Raw genomic sequence first — 24,123 nt, 5'->3', positions numbered from 1 at the left:
AACACAGAAAAAAAAAAAAAAAAAAAAAAAAAGGATTTAAAAATTCAGTAGTAAACCAAAACTCTCAAACCGGCTTAATTTCATTTTTTTTCCTTTTTTACTTAAATGTTTCTTGGACTTCATACTGCTACCTAAAGAACATGTGTGAACCTAACAGAAGCTATAATAAGATCAAAGGGCTGCAGGAATATAGGGAGATACTCACACAAGGTGAAGAAAACTTAGTCATGTTCTATCCTACCTTTCCTTTGCTTATTAAGCAGTTAACCTCTACTTCAAAATCCATGTCAGGGGCTAGGGATATGGTTTAGTGATAGAGCCACTTGCCTAACATGTACAAGTTTAGAGATGAGAAGAAGAATATAGATGGCATTTAAAATCAGAGAGGGTTCTGATTCAGGTTCTGCTTTTACTCAACAAGGATGTTGGAAAAGCTACTTGTAAAATTATTTTCTGTACTTTTTGAGCTACTTTCTATACTTTTATCTATAAAATGAGAATTGATCTTTCTGCCTGAACCTCCGCAGTACTAAGACAACATCAAAGCTGTTACTAGATAGAAGATTCTTAATAAATTGCAACTGGTATCATTATCTAGGTTGTCTTTTGAATTGCTAAATATAATCTACCTCTATTGGATATTTCCCATAATTTGTATTTGTTCAAAAAAGAATGGAATTCTAGTGTAAATTTACAGTTTGCAAATTTACACGAGGAAACTATAAATTGCCAAAAAGATATTTTTGTTCAAAAACGTCTAAAATTGATTAATGTATCAAAGTATACACTATTATAAATTTGACCATTCTTGAGAATTTTGGAATATTCATTTCGATAATACTTGAAAATGTGAAGTGTAGAAAGAAAGCTTCTTTATGGAGTGATAAACTTATTACTTACCATTGTTTACTTGTTTGTATTACCCTTGCTTATTTGTATTAATACATTTAAATGTATTAATACATTTAAGTATTAAATGTATTAATACATTTAAGTAGCGTTAATATAGCATTAAAGCATGTTTATATGTCCTGTAAAACATAAAAGTGAAATTTTATAAAACAGATATTATGCACTCAAATGCTAAGGCAACTTAAATCTAGACACATTCTACTTTATAAACTGAGTTTTAATATCTTATGTGAATCATATTCTATAAATAAAACTTGGAATTTTTTACATCTTAGATTTAATGGTCTGAGACTTGAAATATTTTCTAATAAATGTCGATTCTGAAACTAAATTAATATTTATAACTCAAATTGTGTGCAGACTTAGCTTTCAATAGCCAGTGACATGCTATAAAGATGAACCTTTTTAGTTTCAAGAACTACAATTTGAAATGTATTAAGGAATAGGCATATGTTGATCCAACATTTCCAACAGTCATGGTTGATCCAAAATTGTACTAAGAAAAAAATAAAAAATATTTAGAGAAATAGCAATGTTTTCACATTGTGTTTTGTTCATCACTTATTTTGAGAGGAACTATTGTCTTAAAAAGCTTGTGGGTGGAGAAAGAGACTCGGGCTTACTGCAGTTAAAATTTAGAACCTATACCCTTTTATATCCATTGAACCAACCTTTCCTTTTTTCCTCCCATCACTATTACTAGTTTCTTGCCTCTCAGATCATCAGTTCTTATGGGCTGCTTCACAACATCCCATCTGCACAAAATGTACTTGGTTTTCTCTGAAATTCCTTGGATTTAGCAAAGTTGTGCATTAAAACAATGGCTTCGGGAAAATAGGAATCACCTTGTAAATTAAAACAGTGCTGAGATTCCTTCTCACTCCAGAAAGAATGGGTGCTATCAAGAAATCAACCAATAACAAATGCTGTGAAAGCTGTGGGGAAAAAGGAATCCTTCTCCACTGCTGGTGGGAGAGTAGACTGGCGAAACCACTGTGGAAGTCAGTGTGGAGATTTCTTAAAGAACTAAAACTTGAGGTTCCTTTTGACCCAGCTATGCATACCTCTTCTTGGTATCTTTCTGAAAGAATTAAAAAATGATACCACAGCGATACAATGCACACCCGTGTTTATAGCAGCCCAGTTTGTAATAGCTAAATCTTGGAAACAGCCCAAATACTCATCAGCTGATGGATAAAGAAGATGTGGGTTTTTTAATACAGTGAAGTACTACTTTGCCATAAGGAAGGATCAGCTTCAGACATTTATAGCTAAATGCATGGACTTTGAGACCATACACTTAAGTGAAATAAATCGGACACATATGTTTAAATATCGTATTGTTTCTCTGGTGTGAGAAACTGGAAATAAGGACTGAGGTGTATAATGGATGTCACAAAATGGGAAGAAAGTGTTCAGATGAGAAGGGGAGCAAGGGAGGGAGGGAGGAAGGAAGGAAGCAATAAGAAAAATGAAAATAGCTAAAACTTGAAAAGAACCCATTTGCCTGCCCATCATTGGAGAATGGATAAAGAAGATGTGGTTTTTCCATCAAATGAAATAGTACTCAGCCATAAAGAATGAGAAATTAGAGTCATTCATAGAAAAATGGATGCATATTGAGGATATACTTCTAAGTGAAATAAGTCACACATGTATAAATACCAAATAGTTTCTCTGGTGTGAAAAACTATAAAGGTACATAAGATCCTAATGATAATTGACAATGTAAAATAGGAAGAAAAGGGCTAAAGGTGTAGGGAAAGTGGGAATGGTAGGGGAAAGGTAATAAGGGAAAAGAAAAAAAACATGAGAAAATTAAAAATTGAAATAAAGTCTTTGTGAATAGGGAAGTGGGAAGTGGGAGTGAAGGGAGGGCAGGGATAAGGGGAAAAAATGAGAACCAAGACCTGTCATGTAAAAGGTACAAGATCCCAGTGATGATTGTAACTGTACTGTATACCTAAAATGTACCAATAAACTCAATGAGGAAAAAAAATGAAAATAGAAGGGAAAAAATGGAAACAATGCTTTTGTACATAGGGAAGGGGGCTTGATGGGGGTAATGAGATAAAATAAAATTTATTTTAAAAAAAGAAAGTAGGAATCACCTAAAACTTTATTACTGAATAAATAGATTCACAAATAATAACAATCTTAAAAGATGCTAAGTTTTTGATAATTATAGGACTTTTGAAAAAAATCAAAGAACACTTGGTGGGAGAGGAGTTTAAGGACAGAATTAAGTTGTTAAATTATGGTAATAATGGCAAAATGCACAAAAAGCCAAGAGGAAATACTATATACTATATTAGTTACATCAGTTTATTTTGTTTCTGTGTAATTTTTATGAAAAAGGCAAGATAACTAAATTATCAAAACTGTTCAAGGCTGGAGATTTAGCTCATTGATTCCGTATTATGACTGCTAAGCACAAGGACCCAAGTTCAACCCCTGGTACAAAAAAAAAAACAACAAAAACTATAGTTTCTGAAGTACATAATGAGTCAAAAATGAAATGAATAACTTAACATTTAATAAATTCATAATGTTAAAAATACTCAGCCGTCCCATTTACATAGTAGTCACACATCATTATCATCAATCACTTAAATATACTTACAAGAAGAGATACTCCTCGTCTTTGCTTATTTAGGATATTCATTTAGTAATGACTATCTGCAAGGCAAATAGTATTCATGTTTTCCAACATGAAGCACTTATAGTTCATTAAGAGAAAAAAGCTAAATTCAAATAATATCAAGTATACTGTAAATATAATGCCTAGTACTGCAAATTAGATACAGATAAAGAGCTTTGAGGAGGAATTCAGAAAAGGAACAATATTAAGGAAATCTTTGTAAAGAGGTAACATCTGCACTGAGTCATGAAGATAGATAAGATTATAATCTTTGAAACCTCAGCTGCCCATGAACTAGCACAATCAGCATGTGGGATGTCTTTATTAAAAAGTTTCTGCACAGCAAGAGAAATGACCAACAGTGTGAAGAGACCACAATGTGGGAAAAAATTTTCAGCAGCTGTTCCTCAGACAAAGGTCTACTGTCTAGAATATATAAAGAACTTAAAAAAATCAGACCTCTCAAATTTAAAGTTCCAGTCCAAAAATGGGCATCTGAAATGACAGACATTTCTCGAAGTAGAAATAGCTCGTAAACATGAAAAAATGTTCAACATCACTGGTCATTCAAGAAATACAAATGAGGGCCAGGGATTTAGCTCAGCGGTTCGGTGGCCTGCCTTGCAAGTGCAAGGACCCTAGTTCAATCCCTGGTACCAAAAAAGAAAAAAAGAAAGAAAAAAAAAGAAATGAAAATGCTGAGATTATCTACCTCACCCCAGAAAGAATGGCTGCTATCACGAAATCAGCCAATAACAAATGCTGGCGGGGCTGTGGGGAAAGAGGAACACTGCTCCACAACTGGTGGGAGTGTAGAATGGTGTAACCACTGTGGAAAGCAGTATGGAGATACCGCAGAGATCTAGGATTGGAAGTCCCATTTGATGCGGCTCCTCCCCTGCTGGGTATCTTCTCTAAAGAATTAAAAGAATCATACCACAGTGATACATGTGCACCCATGTTCACAGCAGCACACTTTGTAATAGCTAAAACTTGGAAGCAACCCAATTGTCCATTGGATAAAGAAAATGTGTGTTTTTTGATGGAACACTACTCAGCCATAAAAAAATGAGAAACTAGAGACATTTATAGCTAAATGGATGCACATTGAGGTGATACTCTTAAGTGATATAAATAGGACACACATGTAAATACCAAATAGTTTCTCTAGTGTGAGAAACAAAATGTAAATAAGGACTAAAAGGTATAATAGATAATGTGAAATAAGAAAAGGGTCAGAGGGGAAGGGGAAATGGGAGGGATAGAGGAAAGGAAAGAAGGGAGTGGAATTAATATGAGAAAATTAAAAATGAGGGAAACAAAGTCTTTGTATATAGGGGAATGGGGAAAAATAAGAACCAAGATTGATTATGTAAAGGTACAAATTTCCAACATTGAATGTCATATTATATACATTAAATGTACCAATAAAATTAATTTTAAAAATGATTATAATCTTCAGTGAGACAGGTATGTATGGAGGGAGGCTTTCTAAACATTGATTTTTAATGTCACTGATATGTTATATTGCCTGGAGTGTCAGATGTGAGTAGGGAAGTTACAGGATATAATTAGAAGAGTAGGTTTTAGGTAGTCTTGATTGCCAGTTAAAATTTGGGCTGCATTCCATAAGACATATAGGTAATGAAGGGTTTTTTCCTCCTAAGGATTCATGCTGTTTATGCCATCTGTATATCATCTGTCACTCACTCCTCTTTATTTACAGAATAAACTCTTGGCTCACTGTTTTTCACCTTACGTCTTTCAGTCACTTGACCATCAATGAAGAGAACTTAGTCATACTCTATGCTTCTTCACCTTTGCCTGTCAATCAGCTGACCTCCACACCCCTAAAAACCATGTCAGGGGTTGGAGATGTATCTTAGTTGTAGGCACTTACCCATGACATGTAAGGCCCTGGGTTTAATCACCAGGGCAACAAGAAAAAAAATTAATCTTTTTCACTTTAGCTGTCTATTTTCAGTTACAGCTGTAAGTATATGTATTTTGAACATCTATTCACTTGCTGCCTAATTCTCACTGCAGTAATTTATCTCTTTGACACTGCTGGTCTGTTGATCTGACAGTTTTTTCATCCCCATCCTCTTGTATGCATCATTCCTAAACTAAGGGACAGCTGTGTATCAAACACAGTTTAGCATACAGAATTCCATTTTGATTGCACCAAAAAGATTTTGAGATATTTTGCAAGGGCACAAATCCTGAGCTTCCGTGTCATCACAGCAGGAACAAAAGGATAGAAAACAAGGGTGAGAAAATAAAATGAACTAGAAATGTGACTATTTAAAAATACACATACCTTTCACTTATACTTTTGTTAAGATAATTAAATATGCTCCCTTCCCTTGAGGAACTTACAGCCAAGTGGATGAGTCAGAAATTTACACTAACAAGTATAGTACTAAAGCGACCTACCTGGCAGAACCTAGCAGAAGCAATAATATTAAAATGCTGTAGAAATACTAGGAGGTACTGATTGACACATGTTCAGATTGGAGAAATCGTGAAATCTTGATGGTGAGAAGGAAGAATTACATGTGGTGCTTTCTTTAGTCTTTGTAGTAAAGTAAACAAAACGAAATGACTCCTGACTACTCACATGCTACCTTTTCACAAACATTTCCTCTATAATACTCTGAAAATATTTCTTTTCCTGAATTCCCCCAAAAACTCTTTTTTAGTATCAGTGTCTCCACTTTAATTTCTGATTTTAGACAGAAACTAGATGTAAAATTTTAGACCTTTCTTTTAGATTTAGCTGATTTTTCTCTCATTTAATTCTCTGTTTTCTATACTCAGTTTAAATTTTATCATCTGTCCACATTTTGAGTTCATTTTGCTTTTTTTCTAATGGTATAAGATGTAAAATTTGATTATTGTATAACTTCTCTTTTAATATAAGTGAGCATTTTAGTTGTAAAAAGTGAGTACTGCATTCACAGTACCCCATAATATTGAATTTTTTTAACGTTGGTTTCACAATATTTTCTAGTTTCCCTTTCAGTGTCTACTTTACCCCATTAGTTGTTTTTACATATACTGTTTAAGTTCTACATATTTATGAATTTTCCTGGCTTTTTCTGTTATTAATTTTATTTCATTAGGATTAGAGAAGATTCTTTGTATGGTTTCAATCTTCCTAAATTTATTGAAACTTTTTTGTGGCTTAACATTTTGTACTCTAGAGAATGTTCCATGCACACTTAAGATGAGTTATGTACTCTGCCGTTGTTGGGTTGAGTATTTGGTCTAAGTGGGTAATGGTACTGTTTAGTACTATCCATTACTGAAAGTGGGGTATTAAAGTCTCTACCCTGTTATAGAACTATTGCTCCTATCACAGTATCAGTGTTCATTTCATACATTGTAAGACTTGTTTGTTAGATGCTTATCTGCTTATAATAAATTGTGATAGCGTCTTACTGGATTGTTCATTTCATCATTATAAAAGCATCCTCCTTTGTCTCGTCAATTTTTACTTAGTTTTTTGTAGTAATATTGTAGCTTCCCTGTGTTGGTACTAATTGCATGAAATACATTTTTCTGTTCTTTGACCGTCTTCATATTTATGTGGTTGATAAAAAGTATCTTGTAATCTTATGAATAGAACCATTTTTAAAATTTGATTTTAATGTATGCCCTTTAATTGGAGCATTTAATCCTTATAAATTTAAAGTAATTATTGATAGGGAAGTATATGTGCCATTTTACTGTTTTTTTTCCGGTATCATTATTTTTGTTCCTGAGTTTCTGTATTAATGCTTTGTTTTTCTTCATATTTGGGAATATGCCATTTTTATACTCTTATTTCCTTTTCTGTATATATTTTAGTTATTTTCATAGTGGTTATCTTGGATATTACAGTTAAAATCTAACACGTATGACAGCCCAGTTTTAAGTTAATACCAGTGTAACTTCAGTAGCATACCAAAACCATGCTCCTACACATCACTATTTCTTCCTTTTATAATGTTACGTATTTTAGCTTCATGTATTTTGTGATTATTTGCATGAATTTATAGTTATTTTTTATGCATTTCTCTTTTCATTTGTAGGAATAAAATTGGGAGCTTGGGGACCAAAAATACAATATTACTAGCTTTTTATATTTACTTTAGTGGGTAACCTTTTTAATTATCTTTATTTTTCACATGGCTTTGAGTTGTTTCTTATGCTGTACTTTTATTCTAGCCTGACAAATTTCTTTAGCATTCCCCTCCCCTCCCCTTCCATCCCCTTCCCTGCCCTCCCTTTTCCTTCCCTTCTTTCCAGTACATAATGATTACATTCATCTTGTGGAGTTAGTATGTATCGCTGGTGGTTGAAGCCCACAGGGATGTGTTACAGAGACTTTAAAGGGAAGGCAGGGGAGGGGAGGGATACTCTTGATATTTTTATTGTAATTGCATTAAATTTATGTATCACTTTGGGTAGTATGGGACAAAATAGAGAATACAAAAACAATTCTAGGCACATTCTGCTACTTGATCTTTGACGAAAGGGGCCACACACATACACTGAAGAAAATATAAGTCTCTAACACATCCCTCTGGGCTTCAACCACCAGTGATACATACAAACTCCCCAAGATGAATGTAATCATTGTGTACTCTAAGCATGTATTGATAAAAGTTGTAAAAGGGAAGGGGAGGAGAGGGGAAGGAACGTTGCTTCTGCCTATCCAGGAGTAGGATTGTCTTTCCATTTTCTGGTGTTTTCTTCAATCTCCTTTTTCAGAGTACTGTAGTTTTTGTTATAAAATTCTTTCACTTACTTGGTTAGGTTAATTCCTAAGTGTTTAATTTTTCTTGATGGTATTGTGAATGTTATTTTCCTAATTTCTTTCTTAGTAGGTTCATTATTGGTATACAGGAACACATTGATTTTTGTGTGTTGTTTGTATCCTAATTTGCTGAATTTGTTTATTGTAGGAGTCCTTTGGTGGAATTTTTTTGGGTCTTCTATATGAACAATCATGTCTGTGCTTAAGGATAGTTTGACTTCTTCCTTCCCTGTATATATCCCTTTTATTTCTTTTCTTTCCAGTGTGCTGTCTAAAATTTCAAGTGCTACATTGAACAGGAGTGTTGATAGTGGACATCCTTGTCTTGTGGATCTTAAAAGAAAATCTTTGTTTTCCCCATTTAACACATTTGTGATGGGGCAGTAATTTGTATGTCTCGCTGCTAGCCAGCCCTGATTTGAATTGACTGTCCCATGGGGCAGCTTATACCACTTCTCAGGGGGTCTTCAATTACTGTAATGCAAAGAATGGCACTGTTTTAGCAGACCAGATATCATCCTATTACAGTTCCTTAAGAAAAACATTAAAATGGTATAAAAACTGTAATACAACTAATTTGTGATATAGCAGTGGGGTACTCAAGATTTCCATAGTAAAATTTAGAAAATTGATTACTGATACACATTAATATGTGAAGAAATGCCACTGGTGCATATTACTCAAAAAATCCACTTTATAAAAGCTTTTTTTTTTTTCAGCTTTAATTGAGTTTATTGGTATATTTTAGGGATACAGTACAGTTACATTCATTGTTGGGATCTTGTACCTCCACATGACAAGTCTTGATTCTCATTTTTTCCCCTTACCCCTGCCCTCCCTTCACCCCCTTATAAAAGCTTTTTAAGGCTCAGTGATGTAGAGAATGTGAGCAGAAATTATCGAAGAAATGGGTGCTGGAGAGAAGGGTGCTGCTGTGGCCACAAAAAAAGTCAAATGGGTTATGACATTTTGGGCACTCTGTACAAATCAGCTGCCTTTATGTATAAAATGTTTTAAATAAATCATGAATATAAATTTTAATTTAATGAAACTTGTTGATTATTATCCTAGTTTTTAATTGATATGAATAGTATTGTTTATATTCATGCAGTGATTATTGAAATTAAAGTAACTAGATTCACTTTACAGACTTTTTATTAATTTTATTAATAAAAAGACTGATAAAAGTAATTAGATCATTTGTATCACCAGTGGTACAAGCTGCCTGATGGGGTAGTCATGCATGTACCGCCAATGGTTCAAGCCAGTGGCAATGTGTTAATGTGTTGACTGTAGGTTTGTCAAAAAAATTTTTTGCGAGATTAATATAAGCTCCTTCTATACCTATTTTCTTCAGGGTTTTTATCGTGGATAGATGCTGGATTTTGTGAAAGGCCTTTTCTGCTTCTATTGAGATGATCATGTGATTTGTGTCCTGGAGTCTTTTTGTGATGTATTACATTGTTGATTTGCATATATTTAATCATTGCATCCCTCAGATGAAGCCTACTTGGTTATAAGGTGTGATCTTTTTGATTTGTATCTTATTGAGGAGTTTTGCATCTGTGTTTGTCAAAGCAATTTTTTTTTTTTCAGTTGAATCTTGTTACATTTTGAAACCAAGGTAATGCTAGTGTCCAGAAATAAGTTTGGCAGTTCTCCTTCCCTTTCCAGTTTCAAAAAAGAGTTTGAGGAGTCTTGACCTTAGAACTTCCTTGAAGTTCTCATTGAATTCAGGGGTCAATCCATCAGGTTCTTGGCCTTTCGTCATTGATAGGTTTTAAATTATTTCCTCAGTTTCATTGCTTGTTATTGCATTGTTCAGGGTTTTTGTATCTTATTGGTACAGTTTTGGTAATTCACATGTACTAGGACTCTACTTAATGGGGAATTGAGAACATTCACATTGAGTTATTGAGGGCCAGGGATTTAGCTTAGTGGTTCCAATGCCTGCTTCACAAGCACAAGGACCCAAGTTCGATCCCCAGTACAAAAAACACAAGATTTATTGTTGAAATGTGCTGGCTTATTCCAGTCATTGTATTATTTTCCTGTTGCTGATCTTTTTAAATTTTTTTCTGTTGTGCATAACTGCTTACCTTGTGTATTGTTTCCACTAGACTCTTGGCATTTGCTTCTGTGTCTCTTTCTGAGATAGATCCTTGAAATTTTTTGCAGTGCTGGTTTGGTCATGAATTTCTTAAGGTGATTTTTGTTATGGAAAGACCTTATTTCCCCCCTCAATTTTGAAAGAGAATTTTGTGGATACATTAGTCTGAATTGAAAGTTATTTTCTTCTAGTGCTTGATACACTTCACTGGAAGCTCTTCTGGCAGTTAAGGTTTATGTTGAGAAGTCTGGTGTAATTCTAATGGGTTTACCTTAATAAGATTTTTCTTGTTTTTTTTCTAACATCTTTTGAGATTCTTTGTGTTAGACTTAAGGAATTTTGACTACTATGAATCAGGGAGAAGTTCTTTTTCTGATTTTGACAGTTCTATATGCCTTGCTTACCTGTATATTAGATTCTTTATACATAAGTATTTGGAAAATTTTCTGCTATGATTCCTGCAAACAAATTTTTCATGCACTTTGTGCTACAGAAATATGGAATGCCTCACAAATTTGTATGTAATCACTCAAAAGAGCCATACTAATATTTTGTCATTCCAGTTTTAGTATATTTGCTGCTGAGGTAAGCACTCTTTAGCATTTCTTGTCTACTTGTGACAAATTCTTTCAACTTTTTTCTTGAAGTCCTTCACTTACTAGTTTTGTGATCAGAAACAGTTCTCAGTGTTTCTAAATTTCACTTTTTTTTTCTCTGAAAATATTAGAATAATAAGACGTTCTAGAAAGAATAATTGGTTGGGGTAATGTGTGCTCAACATTTTGTATTCTGTTTCTGAGTCGGTGCTCAGTTTAATGCTATTTTTAGTGTTTATTGCCCTTTGTAATTAGCTTATCTTCCAGAATCATCTTCTGATTTTCAAATTTCCTCATTGTTGAAGTAAAAATAATAATATTTTTATTAATTTCTTTGTTAATGTAACATTTCAGGTTTGCAGTATGTTTAGTATGTTTAGAAGATGATATGGAAATTTTTCTAATTTTTTATGGAAGTCAATGAGAAATCAAGTTTTACTTAAATTTGCTTTATAATTTTTACCATAGTACTTTAAATTATTTATAGAAAGAAAAATAGAAGTTTCTAGTTTTTGTTTTTTGTTTTTTTGTTTTTTTGGTTTTTTTTGTACCGGGGATTGAACTTGGGTCCTTGCGCTTGCGAGGCAGGCCACCGAACTGCTAAGCTAAATCCCCAGCCCCGATGTTTCTAGTCTTAAGTAATGAGGTTTTCATTCTTTCTTGGAAATCAAAAGAAAAAATTGAAATAATAGTTCCATCTTTAGTGAAAGAAGTATCTCTAACTTAATAAACTAAAATTGAAAAATAGTATATGACTTAGGAAGAAAAAACCCGAGTGCATAAATACCTCTAGGATACTGATAAAAATGACCTAATTGTACCTGCAAATCCAAAAAGGCTTAGGAATTAGATCAGTACTACACGATATATTAGTGAGATAGAAGGTGTAAGGAGATTGCTTGAAAAGTCTAAATAAGAAACAAGAATCCCTTTGTTTCCACTTCACAGGAGGCAGGAAATGCATTGTCTGGTTGAAGCAGAGGGATTCCAGACACATCCAGGGCAGGAAGCAGCTGCCCAGCTAAGAGGGAGATTAATGAAAACTTGTCATACTGAACAGTAGTAGTCCTTCCCTGCTTGGATCCAGTCTCTCATGCTTAGATAACTTAGACAGATTGAAGAAACTAAACCATTCCCAAAAAGCTGCTTAACAGGTACCAATATTTGAAGACTTCATCCAAAAAGCTAGCTGGCCATTACCCTGAAGTCTACCAATTGGTACAGCTAATCTGCACAGAGACAGCATTATTGTTAGGTTTTTAGTATCAAACTTTTAAAAACAACCAACCAACCAAGGACTGTTAGCCATTTGTAGAACATTTCCAAAATAAAAGACACATATAACAGAAAAAGAGGTAACAGACATACAAGAAACAAAAACATTTCCAGGAAGTGACAGTTGATGACTTCAGACAGATAATGTCTAATAAAACAGGATGCCTTAAAACAAGTTTTAGAAGTTAAAAGTACAATAGAAATAAATACAGAGGCTGAGCATGTTGGTATTCAAGAAAGTAGGACAGGAAGAGGATTCCAAGTTTAAAGCTGACCTGGACAATTTAGCAAGAACTTGTCCCAAAATAAACTTAAGGGCTGGAGATGAACTCATTGCCAAAGCTGTGGGCTTCATCCCTGCTGCTTGGGGTGGGAGTGGGGCAGATAAAGTGAAGAGCGAATGAAAGAGATTCTTTAAAAGCATTGGAAACAATTGAACTGTCCCTGGATACAGAACAAAAGACAAAAATAAAAGTGAAAATTAGAGGCTAATAGTTTCAGCATCTTACCTAACAGCATTCTAGAAAAAGATAACAGGAAATGCAGAGCCTTATTAATATATTAAGGAAATAAAACATGTAAATTTCCCAGACCTGAAGACATTACTAGATAGAACAGGTCAATTGCTCAGTGCAAATAGTTGATATGCATTCACATACTTGTATACAAAGTACATCATTCTGGGGCTGGGAAATGTAGTTCAGCAGTAGAGTGTATCTGGTGAGCATGAGCCCCTCCCCGTAAACAGCCTACGTCATTCTGAAAATTCAGAACCCAGTAGAGATAAAAAGATCCAAATAAGAATGTCATTGCATACTAGTGCTACAAAGCTCAGTGGTAGAGTTCTTTCCTAGCATGTACGAGGTGCCAGGGTTCAACCTTCAATATTGCAAAGAAAGAAAAGTCAGTGACCTTCTTAGCCACACATGAGAATATAAAAAACATTGCAGACAATGCAGCAAAACCTTTAAAATGCTAAGAAAAATATACTGGTTTGAACTTTTCTTAGAGAATTTGTCAGATACATACTAGAAAATGATATAATAAAACAAATAATCCATGGACATATATTCAAAAGTGATCAACCTCACCCTTTCCTCTAGGCATACTTCTCAATTTTAAAGCAAATTCCAGATTTAGCACTGTACTATTTCAATACTAAGTGCTTCTGTTTTATCTGTGATAGGCATTTTAAAGGAACAGAACAACTTACCAATATCATCAGAAACTTAGTTTTTGTTCATTTTCTCCATTTTGACTCAAAGCTATCTTTAGGAGTTGGCTTGTTCTAATTGTGATCTGTTGTACTTGGTAGATGTCTTGTGTTTCCACCAAAGAATACTTGTGTTCGTTTTCTTTTTCATAAACCTTTCTGTACTGTTTGAATTTAAACTCTGGTATGTATCACTTTGAAAACTACAAATTAACATTAAAACAGTTATACTTGGAGAACATCTTGGAAATTCACCCCAGAATCCCTGGTTAGCAGTTTAAAAGTGACTCGTGTAAATTAATTACTCATGTTCTTAGAAATGTAGTGTCTGAACCCGTGTAAATATCAACTAGTTTAGCAATTTATACATAGACTCAAATATTCTAGTTCATTACAGTAGCAAGACAGGATGACAATAAGCTAAGCCCAACCTTGTATATGAAGAATAGTCTGGAGCTAAAACGTGAGCAAGAATATAATTCTGAACATCAGTGTAATTTTTCACAAAGCCAGTAGACAGCTTTTAAGTCCCAAAATAGGCATTGAGAAAGAATAGTAATCTAGTAGACTGCTCCTGTGAACGAACTGTGGTGATAAGAATCCAAAAACAGTTCTCTAGTCCTTTTAAGGCATGTGTGTGACTGTTCATTTATGTTGGCATTGATTGATCTAAGCACTATAGAATAGCCATTTAATACCATGGGTTTTTAAAATTTAGCCATTTTGGTATTTATTACCTGGTAATTTGAGAAACATCTAATTAAATATCTGATATATATTTCCTAGTGTAGGAATCAAGGATGAGGTGTGGAATAGGTAAGATGAAATAAGAGTTTAAACCATTTGGAGTATACACTGTTTGGAATGATACGTTTCTGTCATGGTTTCCTAACGTAGAAAGGACCCTCATTTTAAACAAATGTTCTCTTGAGAGTTCGTGTCCATATTGAGTGGTTTTTTTCATAGTCTGCCCCCCCCATCCAACACAAGTTACATTGGTCAGTCTTATTTCTGCTTGATAACAGGCTTTTCTGCTATAATGGAATTTAAATCTGTTTTTCATTTGAAAGTGTAAAGTTTGAACCCCTGATTTTTAAGTTTGGTTATGTTTATTTAGCCACGGAGTGGGTGCAAATTCAATATCTTTCTCTTTAACCTTGTGTCTCTTTTAGAGGAAGTCCACAAATGAAGGGGACACCCCATTTTAAGGAAGAACAGTGTGCTCCAGCATTAAATTTAGAGATGAGGAAAATATTGGATTTGCAGGCACCCATCATGAGGTACAGTGCTTTGGTTAAATTTGGCATTTTGCAATGACAGTAGACAATGTAGTTGATTACTTACATGACCAGTAGGAAAATTACTTTCACTTCTTGGAATTGAAGATACCTATTTAGCTTAGAAATCTGTAATAAACCCTTATATATAGTTGGTTCATTGTTATAATAAAGCTCGGGTGTGCCACTGTAATTTTATTTTGAAATTGTATTTTATCTTGATAAGTTCTAGAAATAGTTTGAGTGATACAGCATAATCCATAGTCTTCAAAAAGATACAGGCAAAAGTCATACAAGTTCAGGAAAGATAAAGTGCTTTTGTTTCCAGTGCTTTCATAAGTTTCTGGGAAGTGTATGTACGTTTGGAAGAACATTAAGCTTTGGAATTCAAGTATGAATAAAAGTTTTGTGACTAGCCAGAAATACCAAAATATTAAAATTCTACTTTATATCCATTGGTAGAAAAATACGTATAATTTGGCTTTATTTCCTCAGTTGCCTCATGGTTGACATTTTAGTTGTCGCTTAGTTTAGCTTCATGTTATTTCTATTGTGTAAATGTAAGAAAATTTATTTAAACAATATATAGCTGTGAAAACAATGAGGTTGTTCTTTACTAAAAAAGACTTTATAAATACGATGTTGAGGGTAACAAACGAGGTTTTGTATAATATTACTTTAAACTAGAGAAGAGAACTGAATAGCCATGGGTAGGTTTTAGAGGAAGAGTTTTTACTCTGTACTTAAAAATATTGAGCTTCAGAGTCTTTGTAGATAGGGAGGGAGAGGTTGAGGGCAGGGCAGGGAAATGGGAGAAAAATAAGAACCAAGGTTGATTATGTAAAGGTTCAAATTTCCAGCAATGAATGCCATTATATGGTATATATTAAATGTACCAGTAAAATTAATTTTACCCTCTTTTTAAAGACTCCTGATTCAAAATTCTAATAAAAGGCTTCTCTCACCATTTCTCTTGTTAGAATACTATACAGAATGACAGTGGAATTTGTTACATAAAATGTATGCAAGTGGTGAGCTATTATCTTTGCCTTGATTAGTCCATCTTTTTTATACATAATTATCATAGGCCAAAAAGTCACTGATTTCTTTAGATTTTTATTTCCACATAGAAATCCTTTTCAAAAATATAATGATGCAGGGGAACTTTGAGTGTCTGTGGGTAACAAGCAACGTGAAACTGTACAAACTTGACTGTACTCCACCTTGTGGCTAAAAATTGTATGATGTATGGAAATACGATAGCCTTGTAAAGAGAATTTCTAGGTTAGGACTGTAGCTCAGTGTGAGATCCCATGCTTAGCATGCGTGGAGCCTAGGGTTCAATTCCAGGAACTGCCAAAGGTTTAAAAAACAAATTCTGACACCTTGTGCAAAATTAACCTGTCAGTTGCTAGGTTCTGCAGATTTAGGTTGTTACAAAAGTCTTAACATTTCTCTCAAAATTACAATAAAATAATTGCATTTCAGAGCAATGTCATTAGCACCTCAATTGAAGTAGGATATTTCCTATACAATTTTAAATTTAGTAAAAAGGTATGAAAGACTTTATAACCAACTGTTTTCCCCCCATCCTATCATCACAGATGTAACACAGGTAAAGTTAGGAATAATAGTTATGTTGTTGCTTATAGCAACAAGAATACTGTTATCTCATATTTGATTAAGGAAAATATAAAGATTAATATTAAGTGTCCAAATTTTGTTATAGAAGATAGATAACATTTAGGAGATAAATTTATAATTTAATAATTATAAACTGTGAGACATTCTAACTTTCAAATAACCAAAGTTTATTCCATATCTTCCTCCATCCTAGGCACTTAAGAAAGCACTATGTAGTATATTTTTAAAATATTAGTTGAATATTAAATATAATTATATTTTGGGTAATTGTCAATTTGTGATTTATATAATTGACATATAAAAATTTGACTAACCAGAAATACTGTTCTACTTTAAAGTATACATAGCAGTGCGTAATATATGCATCATACTTTTTTCTAGCTATATTAAAACCTTTAGAAATTCAGTTAAGATTCTAAATTTAAAACTACACATACACATTTGGAATACTTAATAGCTGCTATAAAGTCATGGTCTACTAATTCTGAAATCAGAAATGTCTGCTATTTATATTGAACTTTTGACTCTGGATCACATTTTGCTATTTATTGATACAACTGGTCATTTTTTTTCAACATTATTCATTGTCAAGATTATGAGCTCTTGTTTTCAGTCACTACATGTGATTGATTTAGTGACTGCTATTATCAAGTAATGTAGATATAGAACATTTCTATTGTTCTTGAAAAATTTTCTTGCACAGTGCTAGAAGATTGTTACCTCTACACTCCTTGGCTCCAAATTATCAGCCTGCCGTTAATTTTGTTTTATTTTTTAAAGTGGTTTATCTTCTCTTTTCTTTTCATGTCATCTATCACTTGTGCTTCTATTTTCCAATTTACTGTTTCTCTATTTCTAGTTTTTAACTGAGTTTATCAAGTTTGTAACTCTGGTAGCCATTCATTTATCCCAGAATTTCTGATTCTAGATTGAATTTTATATAACTAAAGGTGCTACATAACTAAACTGCAGATAACTGGATATTTTGTGATCTTTCTGCAGGAATATTTTCTAAAATATTGCTTTCCCAGTATGCTCGTTTAAATTATTTATTTTCCTATAGTTTGCAGTCTGTGCTGGAAGATCTCCTGGTTGCTACTTCTGATGGACTTCTTCATCTCATTCACTGGGAAGGAATGACAAATGGAAGGAAAGCCATTAATCTTTGCACAGTACCCTTTTCAGTAGATCTGCAGTCATCTAGAGGTAGTTATACTTTCTACATAAGGTAGAACCAGCTGTTTAATGTTTGATACAATCTAGGTAGACGTTTTCTGTGGGTTGATTTTAATTGAATTGTTTAGGGTGTTGTTAGGTCATTATTTTTGCCCTTTTAACTATCTCTTCAGGGTTTGCAACCAAAAGTATGAACAACTAACATAATAATACTATTTTATGTACTTATTTTTTCATCAGTAGGTTCGTTCCTGGGCTTTACAGATGTGCACATCAAAGACATGGAATACTGTGCCACACTTGATGGGTTTGCTGTTGTGTTTAATGACGGTAAAGTTGGATTTATTACACCAATGTCAAGTAGATTTACTGCAGAGGTATGGCTTAATAAACTTTTTAAAAATTGTGCTCTATTTTTATATGATAAAATTCACCCATTTCAAGGATACATTTTAATAATTTCAGTAACTTTCCCTAGTGATACAGCCACTAAATTAATTCTGTAATATTTTTATTTCTCATTCCCTCCACAAACAAAAAAAGATAGCTTGTGGTCATTTATTTATTTTTGTATTACAAATTTTATTTTATATTTTTATTAGTACTTGTTTGCAGTACATAATTATTACATTTATTGTGGGGAGTTTGTCAATGTACATAGCACATCTTCTTTTATTTGCCCTCTTTCACCTCCCACTTAATTAATACAATTTGAATGCTTTTCCTTTCCATACATTTATTAATTTTATAGTTTATTATTAAATCTTTCTCCATTTTTTTATTCACATATGATTTTAAAGGTTAATTTTTTTATCAAATTATACATATACTTGGTAAAAGTAGGCCACATTCTATTAGACATGTGGAAGAAAAATGATAGTTCCTGCCCTGTTCTTCTCATGCTCAATTTCTGTTCTTGGAAACAGTTACTTCATAATTCCTTTCCTAGCTGTTTTAAATATTTATCTTCAACTACTTTGAGTATTTTGTTTAAGTTGTTTTTAGGCTGTTTTACTGACTTAATCTTGTCAAACTTCCTTACTCCCCACTCATGCACATATATTTCCCAATAATGTCATTATTTTGACTAGGCTAATGTTTATTGTTTATATTTTTATCCATAAGTAACTGCTGGTACTGAGCCATGCAGTATTTTGTCATAATTTCTCCTTTCCTACATATTTTCTCCCATTGAGAATTGGTTATTCTTTGTTTACATTTGTTTAGTCTTTATGTACTCAGCGCTTAACCTGAAACTGGCTGCCAATTGTGTAAATGTCCTCTCAATTCTTTTAAACATACTATGTTTCATCTTACTGAAGAAATGCTTTGTGCTTTCTGGCCTATATGGCAGATGTTTTTTCGATGTTTTTATCATCATCCTTGTATTTGTATAGAATCCTTTGATAGCTAATGATTATTATATGGATAGTTAATATATGGGTTCTGCTGCTGTGACAGAGGCACCCCCCAAATTGAAATACCAGAAACTCTTGAGTTTTGATGAATTTGGCAATCTGATTATCTAGTAAGGATGAGCTGATGGGTTTTTTAGTTAGGGAACCCCTATCTTTAGACTCATCCCCTTCTCTACTTCTCTTTTACTCTTCACCTCTCTTTCCCTCCCTGTCTTTAGTGTATTTGGGAAAGGGTCCTTTATAACTTTACTGGGGCTATCTGGCTACCCACAATGTTCTGGGATTTGAAATATGGAGCTAGACTACAGGGTCCACATTCAAGGTTTGAACTTTGACTTACTTTGATTTTCCCTTTTTTCCTCCAAGGAAAAATATCCAATTTTCTGTTAGAGTGGAGGTGGGCTATTTCTTACTCAGCATTGAGGAGGTATTTTGGGAGAACCTACATACTTCTTAAACATTGAAACAATCCTACTTTAGTGAAGCATTTCAGAACACAGTATCTGAATTCTCAAGCTTTTTGTGTAATCCACAAGGTAAATTCAGGTATTCTCAGCATTCCTTCCTTCCAGTTAAGGATTCCATTCATTCATGTGCTCCCCAGCTTCCAGAATTGTCCATTGCTCCATTGCTGCCTCTTCTCCCATTCTTTGTCAGGTTTTTTTTTTTTTGGGGGGGGGTCTTTTCTGTTTTAAAAGTTGGGAGTTTAGGAATCAAGCTAAATAGTCATATTCAGTTTGCTCTGTTTAATTGGAATGGATTTCAGGTTTTTAAAGTTTTTTGTTCTGTACTTGCCATCAGCTTTAATATTCTTAATACTGTAAATATTTTCTATTATCAACTATTCAAATAATAAAAATTCAAATAATTTGTGATCACATGTCAATGTATAAAGATGAATTTCAGAAAAAAATCTCATTTTTGATAAGTTGCCTATATGATTGTAATTATTTGGGGGAACTTAAATGTTTATGTTAAACAAAAATACATTTCCCCTATACAGTATTCCCTTCATGCCATAATTGCCAAACTTTTTAAAGCTTTTACCAACCTCACGTATACTATACTGTATAATTTTTTATCTTTTCTACTAAAATATAAAGCAAGGATATAAGTAGGGATTTAGGCACCTCAGCATTTAAGGCAATGCCTGTTGAATAGTACACACCCTGGAAATATTTGTTATAAGAATGAATTTTAGTTTAAGCAGTGATCAAAAGAAGTAATTTCATAACAGTTTCTAGGTTTTTAATTCGTATTGAAAAATTCCTCTGAAAGAAGCAAATACAGTCATGTAATGATATTTTGATCAATAGAGCATGTATTTTATGGTGGTCCCATAATATTATATTGCCTAGTTATCATCCATAGTCTTCTGAATTTGTGGAAATACACTCTGATAACTTGCACAACAAAATTGCCTAACAAAAGATTTATCAGCATGTCCTGTCTTTAAGTGGAACATGACTGCTCTGTGTTTAGATAGATTCTATAACTCCTTTTGGAATTGATTGAATTCTTTAAAATAGTATAGTTCAGAGCTGGGCGTGGTGGCGCATGCCTGTAATCCCAGCACTCAAGAGGCTGAGGCAGGAGGGTCACTGTGAGTTCGACACCAGCCTAGGCTGCATAGTGAATTCCAGGTCAGTCTCAACTACATAGTGAGACCCTGTCTCAAAAAAATAAAATAAAACAAAAAAAAGTATGGTTCAAACCATTGTGAGTATATTGCATCTTCTAACATCTATTGAAATCATTCAAAAGTAAAGTGCCTTATTAATAGCATGGTACTAGTTTTTGTTTGTTTGTTTAGTAAAGGTCAGACTTTTGCCTTATTTATAAGCTAAATGTCTGTTTTGACAAGGACAGACTGAGCTAAATCTGTTCAGATTTAGCTATAATAAATCTTTTTGTATCTGTATGTGGAATTGAATAGCATGTAAGATTAATGATGTCATTTATGTAGTGAATGCTTAATTGTTGAATTAAGTAGTATAAATCTTTGAGCCATCATGATGAGAGGAAATTTACAGATAAGAAAATTAAAGTTTGGAAAGGTCAAATAATCATTTGAGTTAGGGCTAAGCTTTTATGTTGTTAACCATACTATATAGTAAGTATGGAATAACAAACACTAGTAAGGAACTGACAAATAACAAATTGCTTCCAGAATATGGAACAAATAAAATTTACTATTTTCCACTAACTGGGTACTTAACACTGAATGTTGCAGTACACCTACTAGAATGTTAATAGTGAGCAAATGAGGCACAGTTTCTAGTAGCAAAAGGTTTACATTGCAACAAAAGTTACCTTCATTTATTTCATGTTTAGAGATTGAATATCCACCTTTTTTGTGTGTTTTTATAAATACATTAAGTTCACTTGGGATATTTAGTGAACCAATTAATGAAAGGCTCGACGTTTTAAGGCAGGCTATTCCGATGGTAGTCCTGATGAGACAGATATCCACATGAAGCCTTGTGCAACCACATGATTATTGAAAGAAAATTATATTGATTAAATTTGTAGGAACATTTTTTAAGCCTTAACTGTTTTTCTTTATTGTAGCAACTTCATGGAGTTTGGCCACAAGATGTTGTTGATGGAACATGTGTAGCAGTAAATAACAAATATCGGCTAATGGCATTTGGTTGTACAAGGTAATTGATACAGACTTCTGAAATTTTAAGAATTATTGCCAAAATAATTTATTTTAATTTAATTTAATTTTATTTTATTACTTTGAGACAGAATCTCAATCACTATTGTTGCCCACGCTGGGCTCAAATATGCAATTCTGCCTCACCCTGCAGAGTACTGGGATTACAGACATGTGTCCACACCCAGCCAAAAGTAATTTTTAAAATTCAAAATATCTTAACATGCTTATAAAACTTTATCATGTCGTCATAATTTGGGAATTATCCTTAATATAAAATCCAAAGGTATTTTTTATTAAGATATTTTTTCCTTCTTAAAGTCCTTTTTAAGAGATCAGTGTTGGTAATAACGTCAAATTTGTGTCTGTACTTTACTTAATGAGCATACTTAAAGCTCATACATAAAATAAACTTCTTTGATTCATGTAATGTATATTTTAAAAATAAAATCAAAATAATTCATTCAATGAATATCTGTATACTTACTGTGTAATAAATACAGTTCTAAACCCAGGATACGTTAAAACAAAGATACTTTTGTTTAGCTTATAGCTCAAATAAAAAGATTATCATAGTGCTGCCTTACAATGTGTATATTGCTTTTAGTTTTTAAAGCTTTCTGAAATATAAAATTGACCTATAGTAGTTCTATAGGACATAATGTCTAGTATGGCTCTGGCTGCATGATCTCCATCTAAGTATCAAAAAAAAAAAATTTTTTTTTTTTTTTTGGTATAAGTTATATAACTACTAAAAATCAGCACCTTAATTCTACTTTGAGTGGTCTTTTTTTCCCAATAATTTATTTGTAAAGTGAATCATTTTTTTTTACTTTCATATTATAAAATAAATGCATAATCATACCAAATAATGCATAATCCAGATACACAGTTCATAATTGGACAAGAAATAACATCACCAGTCTTTCATAAAGTCTGACCTCACTACTTCTAATTGCAAATCTGGTTCCCTGTCTGACTCCATTAGTAACAGTTTTCTGTCTTTTGTGATAATCATTTAGTTTTTGTTATACTTTAACTACCTGTGTATATATTCCTTGCACATATAACTTTGTTTCTGTTTGAACTTTATGGGAATAAAATCATTTTATCTTTTATTTCTTGTTTCTCTCTGTAAACATTGTGAATTCATCCATGTTGTTTGTGAATAGTTTTAATTTTTTATATAGACTTACAGATAATGTCCCCTAGTACGAATATATCATAATTTATCCACTTTGCTACTGATAGACATTTATATTATCTCTTGGTTTCCATAAACAGAGACATTCTTTTACATAAACTCAGTATTTTTATTGTACATGAGATAAACAATGATAAATAACTAATAGGATCTATTACCCATTTCATACTCTAACCCAGTTACTACCAAAATCTCTTTTATAGCTTGTTTGTTCTAACAAGAATGAAAGAAAATTCTTGAATTATATTTGGTTTTTGTTTACTTACCTTTTATCTATACCAATTCTTACCATTTTTTCTTATTTTCACGCTATTATATTGACTTTTTTCCCCCAGTAACTGATTGAACCTAGGGCCTTTCCATCGGAATTGAACTTAGAAGCTTTGCAGTAAACTACATCTCCAGTTCTTTTTTTATTTTTTATTTTGAGACAGGGTATTTGTGAGTTACCTAGACTGGACTCTTGTGATCCTCTTGCCTCAGCCTCCCAAGAGATGTGGCATTACAGGGATGTGCCACCATACTGTCTTAGATCACTTCTTTAGTCTTACAATCCAAATTTGCCTCCTTGTTTCCCTACAATTGCATTTAGTGTCTCTAACACCTGTTAACAACTAACCTGAAAGCTGGTTCTTGTTGAGCAAATACAAGTTTGAGAGAAAACTGGAATAGTGACAAGTTCCCATGTTACTTGCATTCAGGTATATCATCTGGGGGTCTAGCTAAGCCAGATTTTGGAATCTAGAAACGACTAGAAAGTATTAGAACAGTGGTGAACCTATGGCACATGTGCTGTAGTATGCTATTTTTAATCACTGAGAGCTCTAAAAAGTTCACTGTCACTGTATTAGGATAATGAAGTTAGAATCTAGGTTTTGTAGCCTTTCAGTCATGTTTAGAAGTCTGTCCGCACATCTGGCATTATCGTGAGTTAGGGTTCAAATTTTTGTTTTTGTTTTTATAGTACCTCTGTGACTTACCAGGCAATAGCTTCCAGCTCTTCTTTGTCAGGACTTTCTAGGGTTAATTGCCTTGAGCACTGGTCTGTAGCTGGTGTCTTTAAGAAGGAGAAAGAAGGGTTGGAAGGAGGGGAAGGTAAGGAGACTGGAAAATAAAACAGCTAAAATATGTTGTGTACATGTACAAATTCCTTGTCATAAATGTGATCATTACATACTGCAAACATGTACT

The 24,123-nt window shown here is 33.1% G+C and overlaps 1 protein-coding gene across 2 annotated transcripts in view; it reads left to right on the top strand.

The window, feature by feature from the left end:
• The window catches only part of Ric1 (RIC1 homolog, RAB6A GEF complex partner 1), a 96,632-nt gene that overhangs the window by 28,087 nt on the left and 44,422 nt on the right, over window positions 1–24,123 (top strand). Inside the window, exons 4-7 of one of the 2 annotated variants that reach the window (XM_010620828.2) lie at window positions 14,724–14,831; window positions 17,536–17,678; window positions 17,892–18,025; window positions 21,638–21,729. In XM_010620828.2, coding sequence (XP_010619130.1) covers window positions 14,724–14,831; window positions 17,536–17,678; window positions 17,892–18,025; window positions 21,638–21,729 — 477 coding nt within the window. Of the gene's footprint in view, window positions 1–14,723; window positions 14,832–17,535; window positions 17,679–17,888; window positions 18,026–21,637; window positions 21,730–24,123 lie in introns of both variants that reach the window. The other variant, XM_010620827.2, reaches the window with a different exon arrangement.

This window comes from Fukomys damarensis, unplaced genomic scaffold (assembly GCF_012274545.1).
Source record: "Fukomys damarensis isolate Sample0158 unplaced genomic scaffold, DMR_v1.0_HiC HiC_scaffold_31, whole genome shotgun sequence".
Taxonomy (NCBI): domain Eukaryota; kingdom Metazoa; phylum Chordata; class Mammalia; order Rodentia; family Bathyergidae; genus Fukomys; species Fukomys damarensis.
The sequence above is the reverse complement of the archived record's forward strand: the minus strand, read 5'-3'. Positions and strand labels throughout refer to the sequence as shown.